General features: G+C 40.4%; 1 protein-coding gene across 4 annotated transcripts in view; it reads left to right on the forward strand.

Annotated features, from left to right (window-relative positions):
- Positions 1 to 21,165, forward strand: part of FIG4 (FIG4 phosphoinositide 5-phosphatase) — a 143,664-nt gene that overhangs the window by 101,018 nt on the left and 21,481 nt on the right. For all 4 annotated transcript variants that reach the window (XM_058307276.1, XM_058307278.2, XM_071218628.1 and 1 more), the window contains one exon: positions 1,566 to 1,652. In XM_058307276.1, the coding sequence (XP_058163259.1) occupies positions 1,566 to 1,652 (87 nt within the window). The remainder of the gene's footprint in view (positions 1 to 1,565; positions 1,653 to 21,165) is intronic.

A 21,165-nucleotide genomic window follows, 5' to 3' on the forward strand; every position in this document is an offset into this window, starting at 1 on the left:
GAGTTTCAGGGCAGGAGCCCATGTAGTTCTGCCTTGAATTGGCAGGCACCTCCTCCCACCCCAGTTCTGCACCCAGTTAGCTGGTACCCACCAGCGTCTGTGTATAGAATAGACAGAACCCTGGCCAGGCTTCCAAGGCACTGCACCCACCTGGCTAACTACCAAAGCACAAGGTGGGGCAAAAAGGAGATGCGGCTAGAACTGGCTTCCACAGCCTATCTTCCAGCTCCCTGCTCTCTGCCATGTGTGTGTCCCATGTTGGGACTCAACCACCTTCAGACTGCTGAAGAATTTCTGGGATTTATAGTTTTGTTCTAATTTCTGAGCCCTGTTTTCATTCATCTTTGCTGGTATCTTTGGTTTGCTATGTTGACCAGACCTTGAAGTTTTCTGTTTTATTCCTTGAAGCCTTATATTCTTGCCAAATCATTTTTGTGAAAATTCTGGCAGTGACTCTACTCATGATTTGAGAAGTCTGAAGTTCCATACAAATATTAAATACTCTGTGACATTCTTGAAGAAAAATGTATCAAGAATTTTTCACTTGCTGAAGCTGAAAGTTGGTAAAAATAAGCTCTTTAATAGTCTTTCCATAACACCAAAATGATTCAATAATTGATAGTTTCTGCAGGACTCTTCTTGACCTTTAAAAAAGCTAATGAAAAATAAATTATAAAATTATCCATAGTCATCAAAAGGAAATATTTTAACCAGGAGAAAAGTGGAAAGGAAATCAGCTCTTTAATCCTGCCCCATCACCTCCCATGGGAACAAAGCAGCTGCGTCCCTAAGGGGAACATGGGTGCAGGTAGCACTGGGACGCTATAGCAGGTATGCGGCTCATGAACAGCTGCCTGGGAACCCAGATTGCTAAGTGTCCCCTTGCCCTGCTGAGCTGGTCCAGGATGATTTCCTGTGGCTCTTAGCTTAGAGCCCAGTTGAGTGTTGTTCGGTGTCTTCTCTAAGACAGGGTGACATCGCAGTGGTCCTCCTTCAGTGGTTTGTGTGGTCCCCTCCAGCCATAGTATCCTTGGGGGAGGGTGAATACCTAGGGGAGATTCTTCTGGCCCTGAGAAAATTGAGTCCGCGTCCTGGGTTCTCAGCACTGTCCCTGCTCTGGGAGGTGCCCTTGCCTGGCCCTCTCACTGTCATTGTCTCACTGCAAGTACCTCCTCCCAGGCTTCCCCGTCGCTCCCCTCTCTGTCACCCTTAGACATGTTGGTCTTGAAGGAGTGTTTGCCTGGCTTCAGGAACATTTCAGTTCAAATTCTCCATCACTCTAACTTAATAGGAATTCAACGAGGTTTACATTTGATTCCATTCTTCTATCCATGGTTCTGATATTGATTTTAAGCAAAATGCCTTCTCCTGTAGTCCTAACAAACCCACTCTAAAACCAGGCAACCATTTTACGAGTAAAGTCATGTGTTACATAGGATACTTCTATGTGCTTTTCTCAAAGAAGCATATTCCTGTCATTTGACATCTCATACCATTATCTGTGATCTACTGAATTTATTGCAAGTAGTTCCTTCTTTAGCTTACTTGTCCATTGTAATTTGTAGGTTTGTTCAACTGGGACAGAGTCAACATAAACAAGACAAGAATAGCCAGCAGCTCTGTTCCAAGTGCTCAGATGGAGTTATAAAATTGTGAGTACTAAATTAGACTTTTAAAAAGATCTTTGTATTAATGTCATTCATAAGTGCCTTTTTTTAAACACATTTTTAAGAATGCTGTGCAGACTTGTCACCAAATTAGTATAAGCACTAAAGCATTTCCTTGTGGTACCTTATTCGAGGAAAACTGGGTAGCTGTGGGGGTTGGGGGAGAAATTGATAACCTTAACAGTACTTGAATTGTGTCCTTTTGAGATGGAATTGGAGCTGGTAGAAGCTTCCCTCCTAGAACTCTGCCCTCCACTGAATAGAGAAGGGACAATGAAACAGCTCTGACCCTGGAGACAGTCTCCTCAAGTTCAATACAAGGACTTTAAGGGCAGGGATAGGTTTGTCTGTTCTTAGTATTCCCGTCATTTCTAATAACTTGGTGTAAGTTAAACAGGTGTTTAGTAAATGCTTAAATTAACAGACCTAGGTTCAAAGCCTGACTCACAGCTCTGCCACTTCCTGGATCTTTACTTGAGCAAGTAACTTAAGTGCTATGTGACTCAGTTTCCTCATTTACAAAATGGGATAGTAATATTAACTACTTAGTAGGAGGATGGCAAGGATTAAATGAAATAAACATACAAAGTGTTTAGAGCAGTGTCTGGAATATGTTCTCAATAAGTGGTGATCATCACCATCATCATCATCTACTTCATATTTGCCATTATTCTTTCCTTGTTGGTGTCAAAAAAAGGCAATGGGTTGTGACTGGGAGAGGCTCCCTGATGCTATAAGTTCAGTTTTGTTTCTTCTATTGTTTGGGTCACTGTGGAGTTTAAATGAGGTAGTATTTTTGAGGCATTAAGGTTAGTGTTGGTATGTAGTTGACATTTAGTAACTGTTTTTTTCCCTTTACTTAGACTAACGTTTATCAGTTTATTCAATAAATTATTTATTTGGTCAGTACTGACTGCCTAACTCCTCTGTGGACTAAATCTGCTCATTAAGAGGCTAATATAGGGAAGCGGATGTGGCTTAAGTGATAAGGCCTCTGCCTACTATCTGGGAAGACCTGGGTTCCATCCCTGGGGCCTCCTGGTGAAAAAGAAGAAGAGAAAGTCAAATGCCTACGCTGTGAGCCAAGTGCCCATGTGGTTTGCCGAGTGCCCACGTGGTGAGCCAAGTGCCCGCACAAGTGCCCGCATGGTAAGCCGAGTGCCTGCGTGAGTGCCCGTGCAGAGTCAGTGCCCGCGCGGTGAGTCAGTGCCCGCCCAGTGAGCCAGTGCCTGTGTGCTGAGCTGAGTGCTCGTCTAGTGAGCCAGTGCCCATGTGACAAGCCAGTGCCCATGCAGTGAGCCAAGTGCCCACACAAGTGAGTCACGCAGCAAGATGATGACACAATAAAAGAGAGATGAAGGGGACAGTCAAGGTGAAGCACAGCAGAGACCAGAAACTGAGGTGGTGCAATTAACAGGGAACCTCTCTCCACATCAGAGGTTCCCAGAATCGAATCCTGGTGAATCCTAGAGGAGAAAGACTAGAAAAGAAGACAAAAAGAGAAAATAGATATAGAAGCCCACACAGTGAATGGACACAGACAGAAAAACAGCAGGTCAGGGGAGGGGGGGAAGAGGCTAATATAGTAATCCAGGCAAAGACTTTAGAGAGTCATGGCTATAAGGATTTTGAGATTGGGGTGGCTTTGAGAAAGATTGAGGAGGTATGGACTTGGACACTGACTCATCATGGAGGACGAGGAAGGAGGATTTATCAAGGATGATCCCTAGGTGTTAACAGGCTTGAGAGATCCCTTGACCCAGTCTTTCAGCAGGTAGGTATTGAGCATATTCTGTTAGGACCACTCAGAGCTGCTGTTCACTGAGGTGAGGAGCAGGAGGCCCTGGCTTGCCTTTAAAGTAACACCAAGGTGGAAAGGTTTAGGAGGCAATTGGACCATCTGGTCTAGAACTCAGAAGAGCGCCTCAGCTGGGTATGTGAGGTCATATGGGTGGTCATAAGAGTCCTCGGTTAAGGACGAGGCTGCCTAGGAAGAAAGACTAGAGTGAGAAAGGGTCTACAGCTGGGTCTTGGCAATCTCGGTCTAATTGGCCAGAGCAGAGGAAAGGTCTGCCAGAGAGACGGAGACGGCTAATCAGAGAAGCAGAAGGAGAACAGAGACTGTTTCATCACAGCCTGCAAAAGGACATTTCATCCCTTCTTTTCCTCTTCCCATCTCAGTGTTTTTCCCTCTCTTCTTAGCATATAAATATCTTTTAATTTAGAGACAGGTTTTCTTTCTTATGATTAATTAGCATAAGGAAATATGGGCTCCCGAACAAATTAGCCAAAGAAGAAAAGAATTTAAATGTGTTAGTAAAAATAAGAGACTTAATGAAATTGCATTGTCCCACTAAATACTGTGGTGCAACTTGTAAGAGAACTATGAGGAAATGAATATAGCATACAAATAAAATAAAAACATATCCCCTGGTTGTCTTCACGTTGTGTCTACTTTGATCTGTAGTTGGTCTTGTAGTTATTACCTTCAAATTCTTTTTCTTAAAATAGCTAGTATTTGCTTTTCTGAGCCTGAGCACAGATGAAATCTGGAATGTAGTGGATCTAGAATGTTTTAACCTTTTCCACTTAATTAGTAAAGAATCTAACATGAGTGTGTTTTTGCACAGCATCTTTAGCAGGATAACAAAGAGCTTGGTAGGCTCAGCATTATGTTGTCATGGCAACTACCCATGAGTTTTTCTGTTTTTTTTTTAAACTGGGGAGAGGGAAGTCCTTTAAATTGAAACTCTGTAACCAGGTTCTTAAAATGTCAAGTATTCATTTTTAGATTTCTAAAGCAATACCGAAACCAAGAGAAATTAGATTATAAGAAAGTCTTGAAATTCTCTTCTTGTTATGTTTTAGGTTCTTGTATATTAAAAAATGGCCATAAGTTTAAGTTCATATACATTTGTATCTACTCAAATCTTACTATTTTTTTCTCGAAATCATGAGGCAAACCCATTTTTCTTTTCTAAATATGAAGTAGATACAACACCAAATGGAAACAAAATTGACAAAACAACTGGCAAGGAGCCAGTAGGGCTGGTGGCTACCAAAAGGGAGGTGCAGAAAACTGGATGGGGAGTTGGATACTTTCACCTTGGTCTTACAGGACATTTCCTGGAAGTGGATGCTAAACCCATATCTGATTTTTGTGAACACTATCAGCGCCAGCACCAAAGCTGTGTTTTGTGTGAGTGAGACCCCTCCCCTTGAATCCTCCCACGCCCTGAGTATATGAGTGGTGATTGGGGAGGAGTGGCTTCAGCCAGCCTTGCCTGAGTGTGTGGTGGATGGCAGGCATTGTTCTATGCGTCTTGAACAATGGCCTGGTTCTCACAGTAACCCTCTGAAGTAGATTTTATCATCATCATCATCATCATCATCGTCTCCATTTTACAGCTGGGGAAACTGAAGCGCAAGGAAGTTATGTAACTTGTCCAAAGTCAAACTGCTGGCAGGGAGAGGAGCCACAATTCAGATTCAGAGAGGTTGGCTCCAGACCCCATGCTCTCCATCACTAAGCTATGAATGCCTAATGTTAGCAGCTGCTTCTGTAGCCACTGTGCCTTACTAGCGTTTACAGCTCTCGCTTTGTTCCTCTAACATGAACTGGATCTGTCACTCCTATGCGTGCAGGTGTAATGTTTGTGCTCTGTTGATTTTTATTTTTTTAATATTTAAAGAGGCCTCTGTATTCATTTCCCAGTACCCAGCACATTGCCCCATATGTTGCCATGCTTCCTGGTCTGGCCTACTTTGCTTAACTGATTTGGTAACATGGTATGAGAATGTTCAGCATCATCAGAACAGCACTGTTGATATTCACAGTTGTTGCTCTACTATTAGGTTGTAAGCTTCTCGATGGCAGCCAGCTAGCTACCATAAGGTCCCTGTAGCCTCCAGAACTGGACCTGAAAGAGATGCTAATAGACACTTGCTGGCATGTACTGAATGCTGCCACCCCCACCCTTCCTTCTGTGATCATCAGGGTTCCTCAGCATCCCTGGAAGCCCAGCTCGCCCACAGCCTTGATGATTTTCGGCCACCTTGCAGAACAGTTTTGTTCCCTTCCCCCCACTTCCATCCCTGAACACTTGCTTATTTCTTCCCTTCTTCCCTGTTCTCTTGCCTGCTCATAAGCACTCTGCCCACTCCTGCATTTTGTTCCCCTGCTGCCTTCTAAAAGAGGACAAACATAAGTATACCACGTTTCTAGCATTTTTTGCCTTTCATCCTGCAACTTCCACTGGCACCTGTGACCAGATCCGAAGCAAGAAGGACCATTGTGGAAGATTTGCTGTGCCTGGGCGGGCAGGCAGCGGGCGAGATGCTGCCGGACCAGGCAGTGAGTCACGGTATTCAAGCAGGACCAATGTGTTCTCATGTTAGTTTACACTCCTACGAGTGCTCTGGGAGTCTTTAAGCAACAGATGCCAATCAGTAGTGGGTTAAAAAGAATACAAACACACACATTATTAGTGCCTGCTAGTCTGTGGCTTACCTATTCCAGGAATATGTCTCACCCAGTTAAAAATTACCTCTAAGCAGGGCTTCAAAATATACTGCATAGAGTTTGGATAAATGTAGCATGGCTGAGGATTCTTCCAATGCAGGATAAACTGAAATCTAACACAAGGTAAATAGCATGTTTACTTTTTTCACACCTCAATGTTGAGTTCATTGGTAAGTACCTCTCATAATAAGGGATATTCACTGGCCTTCAGAGCCCCCATATGGACTTCTGCTAGGGGAAGGGTTTCACAAATCAGAGAAGGATGCATTTAGAATTAGCGCACTTTTTCACACGGGTGAGGGACATGACAGGCATGACAGGATGGTGACTAACTCAGTTTCATTTACTTTTCATGATATGATTATCACTAATGTGTTCCCCATATAACTCCCCCACCCCCCACACACACCCGGCTGTCCTCCCACCCCCAGCTGATCTCATCTCTTCCTCTGTAGTTAAATGCTCTGGTCCCTGTGCTGCTGGCTAAATAAGTATTTCTACCTTAATGGGTAACTCTTATCTTTTCCAAACACCTAGAATACAGTCTTTGAAGGTTTAAGGATTAGAGCAGTTGGGAAGCAGTGATCAATGATTAATCAGCTAATTCCTTCTCACAGGCAGGAGATAATAGGAGATAATAACTCAGACAGCCTCTGAGGAAATGGCGGTGTGACCTCTTCCCTCCCTCCAGAAATTATCATGACAGTCTTTCTTCCACTTTCATTCTGGCCTTTACTTTTTATTCTCTCTTTCTTTAACCCTCTCTGACTTTTCCTGTACATCTTTTCTATTTCTGTTTATCTTCTGCTCCCCTCATCTGAGTTTCTTTTACTTTTACTTTCTTCTCTTTCCCTCTTCCTCCCTCACCGTCTGTTCTCCATCCCCACTGAGGTATTTTCAGGGTTGGTTTGTTGGTTGGTTGACTGGTTTTAAATACAGCAATCCCTCCCAAAGACAGATCCTCTTACGTGTGTACTGGTATAGTGACTTTCAGACAACAATTCTTGACCCATTAGGAGGTCATAAAATTAATTTAGTAGGACTCCACACAATGAAATGAAAGAGAACTGAACTGAATAGAACAGAATGTACATGGCACATAGTGTCGTTAAATATTATGTCATGAGACCTTTATTTCTATATAGAAATGTGGCATATGTGGACTGGTTTGCCATGCAAAGCACGTTTCTTACTGGGGGGAAGAGTCAGTTTGGATTTTTTTTTTTTTAAGATTTTATTTATTTATTTATTTCTCTCCCCTTCCCCCTACACCTTGGTTGTCTGTTCTCTGTGTCTATTTGCTGCATGTTCTCCTTTGTCCGCTTCTGTTGTTGTCAGTGGCATGGGAATCTGTGTTTCCCTTTGTTGCATCATCTTGTGTCAGCTCTCTGTGTGTGCGGCACCATTCCTGGGCAGGCTGCACTTTCTTTCATGCTGGGCGGCTCTCCTTACCGGGCGCGTTCCTTGCGCATGGGGCTCCCTTACGCGGGGGACACCCCTGCGTGGCACGGCACTCCTTGTGCGCATCAGCACTGCGCATGGGCCAGCTCCACACCGGTCAAGGAGACCTGGGGTTTGAACCGCGGACCTCCCATGTGGTAGACGAACACCCTAACCACTGGGCCAAGTCCGCCGCCAAGTTTGGATTTTTTTGAATGCAACTTTTTTGGAACCACATGAAATAAAAACAACTTAAAACTGTTTCTGACATGCAGGCAATTAATAAATGTTTGTTGAATGAATGGAAGTATGTTTGAGGGATTCCTGTTGGGGACAATTTGGAAAAGAGAAAAAGGGGTTAGGAAGAGAAGGAGAGACATTTTTATGACATATCTGTGGTAGAGATAAAATAAGTAAGGGCCTTGGAAAGTATACTGCCAATATTTATAATGAATTGGGAGCTAATACGAGCATGCTAGGGAAGTAGTTATCAGGAATCTACAGCTGGAAGTCAAAAATGAAAATGCCATCTAACAAATATTTTTTATTTGAATATTATCTGCAATAGCACCATATAATATATTAAATAAGATTAATTTATTGAAACAAGTGAATTTGTTGAAACTTTGAGAGAGTGAGCTCCTGAAAGGTCTTAGCATTCAAGCAGTAGTAAATGGAAATTTAAAATAGGTACTTGTGTAACTAATTTAAGGTATCTAAAATGACATTGATGTTCTTTTGCCTTTATGGTTTTTTAAAAATTTTATTCACACATCATATAGTCTATCCAAAGGGTATAATCCGTGGCTCTCAGTATAATCACAGTGTATTCATCACGGCAATCAATTTTAGAACATTTTCATTACTCCAGAAAGAAAAGCCCCATACCCCTGATACACCCCTATTATTGAATTATTGAATTGAATATTATATATGTATTATATAGTACATTTGTTACAAGTGATGAAAAGATATCACAATATTGCTGTTAACTATAGTCCATTGTTTGTATCAGTTGTACTTTTCCCATATACCACTGTATTTTAACACCTTGTAATAGTGATGTACGTTTGTTCTAATTCATGGAAGAACATTCGTGTATTTGTACTATTAACCACAGTTATCATCCAAAACTGGTTTCACTATGTTATACAGTTCCAAGTTTATCCACATTCTTTCTTTCTATTGATATATACAACCCTAAACTTCCCCTTTCAAACACAACCACATTCATAAAACAGTGCTGTTAATTATACTCATAATAATGTGTTACCATCACCTCTATCCATTTCCAAACATTTACAATCTTATTTTAAAAATCTACGTACATTAAGCATCAGCTCCCCCCAAAACCTTATTCTATCTCTTACCTGTACTCTAGAGTTGACCTCCATGACTCATCCTGTTTACTTCCTATTAGTGAGACCATACAATATTTATCCTTATGTGTCTGCTTATTTCACTGAACTTAATGTCCTCAGGATTCAACTGTGTTGTCAGTATGCATCCCAATTTCATTTCTTCTCATTGCTGAATAGTATTCCATCATATGTATATACCACATTTTGTTTAGTCATTCATCGGTTAATGGACTCTTAGGTTGTTTCCATCTTTTGACAAAAGGGAATAATGCCTCTGTGAACATGGGTGTGCAGATATCTGTTTACATCCTTGCTTTCAATTCTTCTGAATATATACCTAGCAGTAGGATTGCCAGATATGGCAGTTTGGTATTGTTTATGAATTCCAAAAATAGATATTAGATTGTGTTTGTAAACTGGTCTGTTCCTAATATTAGATTGTATTAGACCCGGAGGTTTCACTTTTACTTTATTAAGTCAAGATTGGGGCTTTTATTTGACCACATCATTAAGTTGCCTCAGTTTGAGTCCCCACCCACAGCTAACTTACCGCTGTGGGCTGTATAAATGGATGCTCAACCAGAGACAGTGAAGTAAATACAGAGGAATAGAGACAGCTCCATAGACATGGCAGAGGCCCAGAGGAGATGAGCCTCATAGTCTACAGCTGACCTTGTGAAGAGACCAGAGCAGCTGAGCCAGAAAAGGAATGAGCCCTGGGGAGAGAGACGAGCCTATAGCTGAGAGTGGAAGAAGCTGGCATCGTGGAGCCTTAAGGGGGAAGAGGAAGGCTGAACCCTCGCAGACATCACCCACCATGTTGCATCAACACATGGCAACAGACTTTAAGTGAGAAAGTACCCCTTATGGTACCTGGTACCTTGAGTTGGACTCTCTAGGGCCTGGTAACTGTAAGCTTCTACCCCAAATAAATACCCTTTATAAAGGCCAACAGATTTCTTGTATTGAAATTCTGTTTTTAGCTTCCTGAGGAACTGCCAAATCGTCTTCCACAGAGGCTGCACATTACAGCATTCCCACCAACAGTGAAGGATTGTTCCCATTTCTCCATGTCCTTTCCAGCACTTGTAGTTTTTTGTTTTTTATGATTTTTTAAAAAAATACAGTGGCCATTCTGAACTGTGTGAAATGATATCTCATTGTAGTTTAGGTTTGCATTCTCCTGATAGCTAGTGATATTGAACATCTTTTCATGTGCTTCTTAGCCATTTGTATTTCCTCTTTGGAAAAATGTCTATTCAAGTCTTTTGCCCATTTTTAAAATTGGGATGTTTGTCTTTTTGTTGTTGACTTGTAGATACAGTTTTATTTTGATGACTTCAAACATACCGTTATGGGGACTTTCACAGGTTCATATCAGGTCTTAAGTACCACCTTAATCACGGGTATTTTTCAGGAACAAAGTTTTCTCTAAGGGAAGGTCGATTATCATTCCAAATGGCATTAAGTGACAAATATTTATTGAATCTTCACTATGTTAAGGTCAGATGTTCACAATACAAAGTTGATTAAGCTACAGTCCCTGCCTCTGAAGGTTTACTATCTAGGGGGGATTGACAAATAGGTCAGCAATTACAGGTGGTGTAGAAGGGGGGTCCTGTGATGGTATTAGCTGAGGACACTGTGGGAGAGCAGAGAAGAATCCAAATCAGAGATTCCTGGGCAGGCTTAACCTTCAGGCCTAGTTCTAAGGGAAAGATGGAGTTATCTGGATAAAGAAGGCAAAGTGGGCCTGTTCCCCTCTCAGTCCACTGCAGTGAGCCAAGGGTTTTACCCCATCTTAATATCTTGAGCGTGGGGTAGGGGAACCCTTCCCGGCTGCCCCGGGGGCTTGGTAACTCTCATTTGTCATTTCAGCTTCTTTGTCTCTCTGTTCCTCACCCTCCTGGGAGTTGTGTAGCACTGCCCTGGCCTGCTGACCCCAAAGCAGGTCACTCAGACAGCTTATGCCTCATTCTCCATAGTTTTTGTGAGAGCATTCAGCTCTGCCTGTTAGCCCATTGCTGTCTTCCCCGACTTCATTTTTCCTGTCTTTTTAAATTCGCAAACAAGGGTGATCCTGGGGGAGAACATGTGGATATCTGATAAGGCCATGTGAAGGCTATATTACTCATTAGTTTTCCTAGCTCTGCATACAAGAATCACATTTTGTAACTGCTTAACCTTTAGTTATTTTCCTAGTTTACCAAATTACTGTCAGTTTTGTGTATGGAAGGTAGGTGGGGTGATTTTTAATGGAGAGATTATGGAGCCTTGTGCTGTGTCACCATGGCTTCCTGATAACTATTCCTTTTTCCCCAATGAAGATGAATGCCCAAGTATGATGTATTCACTGTCCTCGTTGTCTTTGACCATATACTAGAAGTCTTTTCATTTATGATAAAATTTTTAGTTAAAATCCAAAAGAAAAAATATTTCAATTTCATATTTAAATATAGCTTTACCATCTTATGTGTGACTCAGAACTCCTTAGGGCTTTTACAGATGATTTTAAAAATACAGCAAAAACCCCATTAAGTCCTAATTGTGTTTTAAAATCACCAACAGACATCAATAGTCTTTTATTATTATATAATTTTCCATATTTAATATTTTCATATTATTACTCATTTTCCTTATGGTCTTCTGAAAGAAATTTGATGAAAGCTGCCATGGAAACCATTAGCATTACATTTTCATAGTTAATGATCTGTTCATATATTAATCATCCTTTGCCATCCCTCCCAATTTCATGGGAACAGAAAGTTCTTGGTAAATGGAATCCACTACGTGGTATTTTTCATCTAGAATAAATCTACAAGGATTGTGAAATACTTGAGGGGTGGGCATATCTGTCTTTGTATCCCCAGGCCCTGGTATGTTATCTGCTATACAGTAAGCATTAAATTGATGATGAATGAATAACATTCAACAATCAAGTTTTAGTTATTTTAGAAAGATTCTGCGATAGGCATGAGGGAGAAATGCCTGGGTTAACAAATTGAAACAAGACAAATGATAAGCAAGACAAATGATAAATATTTGGAAGTTTTCCATTGAGTTTATTTTCAGTTTTAGATTTAGCACTTATGGTTCTTGGCAGGCATCACATGATTTTCACATTTGATAAGCTATTACTATCCTTGGTAGTTATATTACACATTATGTTAGTAGGACAGGCTAGAAAGGGCCATGATTTTCTGATTTCCAGTTCCCTGCTGCTACCAAATTATTGAAGTTCTTTGACAAAAGAATGTGCCCCTGTATTTAACTAGCTCCTAGAATTCCTTCATCAATATGCCTGGAATAAAACCATGATTTCCTGAGATCCCTGGTGTTTCCAAATGCATGAAAACTCTAAAAGAAGACTTGTTTTATTTTTATATTTAACTTACTCTTGTAATCTGTGATTTAAAAAGGAAAATTGCCATTCCATCTCGGTTGGGAAGAGTAGAAATTTTTACACTTTGAAAAATCTTCCCTTTCAAACCCACTTTCCGTTGCTTGCAAAGACACTTTTTATAAGATGGTTTACATCCATTAGTAAAGGGTTACAGTTTCTATTCTGTATGTGTGATGTCACCACAACATTAGTTAAACCCTGAAATGTCTGAATAAAACATATCCTGTCCTTATTCATGAGAAAAAAGCGGTTGAGACTATCTTGACTTTCTTAGCTATTTTGTTTTTTACTATTTATAGTTACATTACATGATCATTCCTTAATTTCAAAGTAAAATCAATTAGTGCTTTTACTTTTTTTTTGCCTTTTTATTATTTCTAATTAGTGCTTTTTAAGCACTGTACATTAGAGCAATGTATTACTACTTTGAAAATAAAACTTTTAGTCTTATTTCAAAAGATAGTTAAATTTAATCATGTGGTTAGAAAACAGAAAGGTCAATTAAAATGGAGTGTTCAACTTTATTTTGTATAATAGAATAGAGCTTGGAAAAAATTCTGATAATCTCAGAAACATCATTAAATGTTCTAAAAAGAGCAAAAATGTTATTTCAGGTTGCTTGTTTGGCAGCTCTTCCATAAAGTTATATCCAACGCTTCTCAGACCCAATAGCTTTGCCCTAAACACTCCTTTCTATTGATTATTCCTCTTGGCCCCAAGATTTTGCTTTCACTTTATTTAAATAATTTTAACAAAGTAAGTATTATTCTTCTTGGGCTTTCTCCTGCTTTAACAAAATCTGTCATCAGCTTATTTATAAATAAGATAGACGATATAAAATTTTTTAGTTTATTTATTAAGTTTATTGTTTTCCTTTTGGCCCTTTATTTTTGTTTTTACACCTGGAAACTTGGATATGTTACTCAAGGGTCTCCTTATGAGAAAACCATTTGGTATCATCTGACTTCTTTACATACTTATTTCTTCCCAGAACCTGTCTCTAATGGCCTCTAGAGATACAAAGATACAGTCAGCATACTGGAGCTTTCAGCATATTCTTCATGAGAAAGATACAAGGTGGCAGTCCCAGAATATCCCACTAACATGCATGTGCACACATGTGTATTTAGCATATTTGGATAATGAAATTTGAGCACTGGAAAATGGTTAAAGATCATATTTTTTAAGAAGACAAGGCCTAGAGAGGGTCAATGGCATTTTGAATGTTACAGAACTTTTAAGTGACAGAGCTGGAACTCAGACTCGTTTCTTTATGACTTAAACGCGAAGTCCAATAGCGTGATCTCTGAGCCAGGTTCCTGGAATTTCTCCCACCCATACTTCTGTTGGGTACAGCTAAAAGTAGAGAAGTTTCCCATAGGAAGGGAGGAAAAGGAAGACGTTACAGAGCATAAAACAACAGTTCTCAAAATATGGTCTGCAGACCCCTGGTACTCTTGCTTAAAAATAAATGAAAAACAAGTCAATCACTTCAAGGAAACAATTGACAGTATTTGTGAACAATGATGAAATTAGGTCTTTCAAGAAAAAATCGGAATTTTGAAAACTTTTATCTGCCACCATGAGCCTGACAGTTTCACAATACTTAAAGAATATTTTGATGAAGGTAGGTGGTGGTTTTAGCAAATGTGACTTTTTAAAAATATTTGTAATGAAATGCATTAATATTTGGAAGCTCTTCATAACTCAGCCAGTATTTTTCAAATGGCCAAAGCATACTGTTATAAAATCATGCATGGGTAAAAAAAAGTCCATTCCAAGTATAAGCTAAACTCAGTGGATTTGAAGGAAAGAGAATAGGAAAAGTTCATTGATACAATTTCAGATTTCATTTCTCAACTAATCTTTATAAAATTTACTACATGCCAAATGTAGGATCAAAGAATAACATCCACAATTATCTGGAAAAATTATTAAAATACTCCTCCCTTTCCAACTACATATACTCTTTGAAACCATATTTTCTTAGTATACTTAAGCCAAAACAAAATACCACAACAGACTCAGCAGAAGCAGATTGGAGAATCCAGTTGTCTTCTAGTAAACCAGATATTAAAGAGACTTGCAAATATGTAAAATATTGTGTTTTTTCTAATTTTTTTTTGTTTTGGAGAATATAGTTATTTTTAATAAAAAATATTTATGTTAACATTTAATAGGTCTGCTGTTTTTAAATGAATTAAATATTAAAATTTTTTTCGTTTTAATTTCAAATATGGTAAACATCGATATATATAATCCACATAAACAGAAGCTTAGTAGGGTCCTTGGTAATGTTTGTAAGAGTATAAAAGAGTCCTGAAACTATAAAGTTTAGAACTTGCTGGCATAGGGTATTTGACTTGTTATGTCAGTATACAGCACTAAGGCAACCAAAGACATTACATTATAGCTTTGTTTAGTAATTGCCATTAGAATTATATTTCTGACTTGAGGTAGAAATGTTTATTTCCTCCATTTTTGTTGAAGGAAGTAACTATTCTCTTTTTAACGGTTTCGATCAAAAATCATTTGAACCTTTTAGGATGCTTTCAGCTCCAAATAAGATAACATCTAACCCATCTGGTTGCAGCAGTAAGGTAATTTGTTGTCTTGACCGAAAGCCTGCAGGTAGAGCAGGCTCCAGCATGGTTTGATTCAGCAGCTTAATGTCATCATCAGGTGCCCAGCTTCATCTCATCTCTCTGCAGTTATGCTCTTAGGATAGGCTCATGCTCAGACTAACAGCATAAGGTGGTGGCAGCATTGTCAAGTACACAGCTGACACAGTAGTGCTCAGGAGAGAAGGGGAATTTTCTCCTTGTGTTTTCCTCCTTAGGAGCAAGGAGCTCCAGAACCTGCCCAGCGGACTTCTCTTCATGCTTCAATGGCCAGGATTGGGTCACATGCCAATCCCTATTCTTGTCACTTCCCAGGGCAATGGGCCTACTATATTCAGCTTAAAATATGCATTTGAGTCTATAGAGGTAGGGAAGTCAACCAGAATAACTTGGTTATTGAAAACAAAACAAAAAAAATTCTTCATACTTACCCAATTACCTGAAAATTCACTTGCACAGGGGTTCAATAAAAGACACTGTGGATCTGTGGAAGGAATTCTAAGCCAGATAATCAGGAGTCCTGGGGCCTGGCCCCCACCCAGCACTGGTTGGTGACAGCCCTTTCCTGGGCATGGTGCCTTGGTCTATAAATGAGGGCTCGGACTAGGGCACTAGTTCTGTGATCCTTCAGTCCATTTCTTCATTTCTTCACTCATTCATTCAGCAGATATTGACTGAGTGCCTACTCTATTGTGTATGACACAGTGAAGGATACAACTAGGCACTGAAATGTTGCCTGTCTAACCACAACAGATGTTCTTCCTCCTGCATTACACACTCGTTGAAAGCCCAAAGGGGAATAAAATCCTAACTGTTTCTTCCGTCGAATAAATTGTTTAATGCCCTCAGCAAAGGGCCCTTGCCATAAAAGCTCATCAATGAGCAGTTACATCACGAGGGTTCTCCCTCGTCTTAGCAAAATGTAAAATATACTCAGAAATGAGAACATAGGGCCCCAAGTATGTTCTGAAAAAGAGAAGTCTTTGGCTCAGTAAAGATGCTCATGGGCCTGGATTGGCTATGATTGTTCCAGCTCCCTCATTATCAGAAAGAGTGAGGTGGAGAAGTGGGCTGTTAAGAGAACAGAAGATGGCAATGAGAAACAAAACCATGTTCTCAGAGAATACCCAAGGGCACTCTTATATTTTGTTTTTCAGATAAGATGCTTTGAGGTTTAATTTTTAAAAATCAGGCTGCTAAAATTCTGCAGGCCTTTCTCATGTGCAGTGTTGGTTAATTTTTCATGTCACAGGAAGAGGTGAGATAGCTAGGAATATTTATCCCAGAGAAGGGAATTGGAAGGCATGTGATCACTCCCTGAAGTAATATTTAAGTCACTGTCAGGTGAAGTAGGCCTTTTTGAATTGCTTTGGGAACCAAGATGTGGAACACATGAGGAAGAACATTTAGAGTCTCTGAAAATAAAGTATTTCCAACAATTAGAGATATCAACAATGAAATGTAAACATGTTATTTTTGAAAGTTGTAAGTTCCCCATTACTGGTACTACTCAGGCAAAGGCTGGATAACCTTCTACGAGAAGTGTTGAGAGTTTTTTCATTTGGTCTGAGGTTGGACAAGATGATTTGGAAGGAAGGTCTCCTCAAAGATTGTGTAGTTACTATCACAGCCATGAATCATCTGATGGCTGGGATGATTTAGCACCTTGAAACAGAAAGGGGATTCATTTATTCACTAAATATTTATTAAGCCCCCACTATGTGTCAGGCATGTTTTTAGGGGGTGCAGTAAAGAACAAGAACAATAAAGTCCCATGTCTCAGACTTATATTGTTCTAGGGTAGGCAGATAGGCTTTGAACTAATAAAAAGTAAATGAGACAATTTCATAGTAGGATAAATGTCCTGAAGAACACAGACCAGGGAAATGGGAGAGTGTTTGGGACAAGTTGGAGTTAGGAATTGTTTTAGATTAATACTAGGGAAGGCCTCTTTGAGGGGTTAACGGTTGAGCTGAGACATGAATGGAAAAAAGGAGTCTGCCATGAGATGAGTGGGGAAGAGTGTCAGAAGGCACTGCATGAGCTTTTGCAGAAGATGAGGGTGGGAACAAGTGTGGCATGTTGGAGAAGCCAACAGAGGCAGCGTGACAGGCAGAGTGGAACGTGGTGTGGATGGAATAAGGCGTAAGTAGGGGCCAGAGCTCTCAGGGGCCTCTAGCTAAGGAGTTTAAATGCTGTTCTGAAACCATCCAGTGGGACACCACTGGAGAATTTGAAGGAAAGACTGACACGATCTGACTTACAATCTCTAAAAGATGATTGGGCACTTTTTGGAGGATAGGTTATAGGGGACAAGGGTAAAGCAAAGGGTGACATAGGAGGAAACTCAAAAGAAGAATGGTTTCACAGAAGCTGAGAGAAGAAAGTACCTCAAGAAGGAAGGAGTGCCGGACATTGTAAATCCTCACAGGGCCCACTGGATGGAATGGAGGAGAGTATGGGCCATGATGTGGACCATTGACTATGAGGTGCAGAGGTGCCCAAAGATGTACTTACCAAATCCAATGGATGTGTCATGATGATGGGAACGAGTGTTGCTGGGGGGGGGGAGAGGTGGGGTGGGGGGGTGGGGTTGAATGGGACCTCACATATATATTTTTAATGTAATATTATTACAAAATCAATAAAAAAAAAAAGAGGGAAGGAGTGGTTGGCAGTATTGAATACAGAAAAATGGTGATTAGTTTAGGCAACTGGAAGGTTGTTGATGACCTTGATGATTTTCTATGAGGCGGTAGCCATGGGAACCCTTTTGGAGTGAATTTGGGGAAAAATGGAAACTAAACAGAAGCAACTCTTTCAAAAAATGTTGCTGTAATGGGGTACAAAGAAATAGGACAGTTTCTGGAGGAGATTATAGATTATTTCTAAAATAGGACCTACCTCAGCAGACTTTCTGTGTGATGATGAAAAGGAGTCTGCAGTGAGGCAGATGCTGGTGATGCTGGACCAAGAGTGAGTAGCTGCAGGAGAGAGATCCTCAAAAGGGCACTGTGATTGTTTTTTAAATTTTCTTTTAAATCGACCATTTCACTACCTTTAGTATTGTTGGAATTTTCTTATATTAAGTTGAACAATATGAAATTACCAATATTCACACATTTTAGACCTACCAAAACAGCAGTTTCCTGAGATTCTACCAGATTTTGACTTAAATTGTTTAATTTATACCTTTAAAATTTTAAAACCATCTCAAATTTATCTAAAAGTTGCAAGTACAGCACCAAGAACATTTTTTCCTAAACCACTTGAATGTTGTGGATCTAATGTCCTCATTTCTCCAAAAACTTTAGTGTATGTTTACTATAAATAAGAACATTCTCCTGCAAAACCACTGTACTATCATTAAAACCCAGAAATTAATGTCAATATACTGCTACCATCTAATCCTCAGACCCTGTTTTAGTTTGCTAAAAGCTGCTGGGAGCAGTATACCAGAAACGAGTTGGCTTTTACAATGGGAATTTATTAGGTTAGAAACCCAGTTCTGAGGCTGGGAAAATGTCAAATCAAGGCATCAAGCAAAGTTAGCTCCTCAAAGGTCAGCTGCTGATGATCGTGGACTCATGCCATGTGGCAAGGCACAATGGTGGTTCTGCCAGTCTCTGCCTTCTTCTCCAGGCTCATTTTCTCCCTGAGCTCAGCTGTGGGTGATCAGACCTGTAGCTCATATCTCCCCTCTCCTCTGGGCCTTGTCTCTTTCTGCCTCAGTTTAAACTGGCTTCTTTGGCTCCTGGAGCCTTCCCTCACAGCCTCTGGGTTCTTCCCTGTCTACAGTTTTTTTCTGTGTCTGGTGTGTTTATTCCTCCATTTATAAAGGATTCTAGTAAGAGGATTAAGATCCACCCTGGGCTGCACGCTACTTGGAGCAAGCTAATCAGATAGCCCTTAACTGAGCTAATTAAAGGTTCACAGTAGGTTCAGTTTAACATAATTTTCTAGGGTCCACATAAAGACTCAAACCAACAGCCTCCATTCATGTTTTTGCCAGTTGTAATGTCCTTAACTACAAAAGGATCTAATCCAGCACCTCACATTGCACTTATTTGTCGTCTTATCTCCTTCATTCTGAAGCAGTTCCTCGGTCTTCCTTGATTTTCATAACTTCAACACTTGTGAAGAATACAGGCCAATTATTTTGTAGAATAGCCCTCAATTTGTACTTGTCATGATTGTATTTAGGTTATGAATCTTTGGAGCCAACCTTCAAATAGGCCCTACTGTCTAATATTCAGAGTTTATGTCATCTCCTCCCATATTGTGCCAGGGTTGATCTTTGTGACCAAGAGCATAAAGCAGAAGTGATCGGGTTATAGAAGTGACCTTTTGAATCATGTGCCTTGGGGCAAGCCACTTCCCTGTTGGGAGCATCCCAGTGGATAGGCCCACATGGTAAGGAAAAGAGGCCTCCAGCCACCAAGTTAAGTGAAAAACTGTGTCTGCCAACCATATGAATGAGCTTGAAAGCCTATATTGAAAGCTGGAGCAGCCCACTTAAGCCTTCAGTTGACTCTAGCCCAGGTCAACAGCTTTACTGCAGCTCCTATGGAGAACTTGAACCAGAATCACTCAACTAAGCCACTCCCAGATTCCTGGCCCCAGAAACTGTGACATAATAGTTTGTTGGCTTATATCTAAGTTTTGGAGTAAGTTGTTACAGAGCAATAGGAAGTTAATAAAGCTAGGAATATCACAGTAGTGATACTGGGTTTTCCACTCATTGCATACTAACAGCTGGCACACAATTTCAGTTTATTCCATTACAGTGATGTCCATTTTGATCCCTTGATTAAGGTCTTCCAGGCTTCTCCACTGTAGAGTCATTTTTTTCCTTTTAATTGATGAATAACTAGAGAGAGTTACTCTGAAACTACACAAATATCCCTTTCTTCATCCAGCTTCCCACTTATTTATTTATGCTATCAGTATGGGCTCTTGGTTTCTTATTTTATTCAGTAGGATACTGTCTGTTACTGTCATTTATTTTGAGTCTTAAATTGACCCAGATTTCACTGGTGAGGCTCCCTTCAACCTGGCTCCTGGGTCCTTTGCACATGTCCTCATCTTCTTGAGGACATCCTTGATTTCTAGCACAAGATGTTCTAGGCTCCTCATGTTCTTTGCCTGACCTAGCTCTGAAAGTCATTTCCCCAAGGATCCTGGTTCTCTTTAGTGGAAAACCACGTTAAAGCCTCGATCTGGGCACTGGCTATGCCTATTGCTCTTTGGGTTGTCACTTCTCTCAGGCTCATTTAATGCTCAAACTCACTTTTAAATTTCTACATATAGATGTATATGTACTTAAATATACATATATGTTTAAATCCATAAATTCATACTGATACCTTTAATTCCAAGATACCTAGGGTTTATTCTCGTCCTCTTCATTTCCATATTTGTGTCTGCCTTCTCTAACAGTAGAAACCTGACTCCCATTTCCCTTATTATAGTTATTTATTTGATTGATGCCTCCATCCACATCCAATCTCCATCACTGCTGCATCCACTCTTCCCCCACGTGCATGTCCCCCTCATCCCCTTGGGCCCCAGGCCACCCCTGCACATGGACACCCACTTCTCCCTGCCCAGGATCTGACATGCCGTACCAGGATGTCCCTATACTTGGACAACCTCCTCACCCCACCCAGACTTTCAGCTCCCCACCCCACCCTGGACCTACCCTCTGCAGGAGGGTAGCTTCCTTCCTGGAGCTCTGATTTCTGAGCCCCAGCAGGGATGCCCCGTCACCCTGCTAGGGCTCTGACACCCCACTTCAGGCTGCCTCTTGGTGTAGATGTTACCTTGCTCTGCCCAATCTAATGACCTTGGACTGACTGACTCAGAAGGGGACAGGGAAGAACAGGGCTTTAAGATCTTATACCGGATGTCAGCACTGAAAGCGACATTCCGCACTCCACAGCTGAGTTTTGAATTTCTTCTGCAGAAGTGGGTTCCAAATTTCTGGTTACACAAGAATATGTTGGGAAACCTGTTGAAAATACAAATCCCAAAGCAAACAACAACAAAAACAGGAACAACTGAACTATTCCTAGAAAGCGTTTCTCAGTTATAGGGAGGCACTCAATTTTCATTTTGGACTTTGGTTACTTTTTAAATTTTCTTCGTGTAC

This window comes from Dasypus novemcinctus, chromosome 11, assembly GCF_030445035.2.
Source record: "Dasypus novemcinctus isolate mDasNov1 chromosome 11, mDasNov1.1.hap2, whole genome shotgun sequence".
Lineage (NCBI taxonomy): Eukaryota > Metazoa > Chordata > Mammalia > Cingulata > Dasypodidae > Dasypus > Dasypus novemcinctus.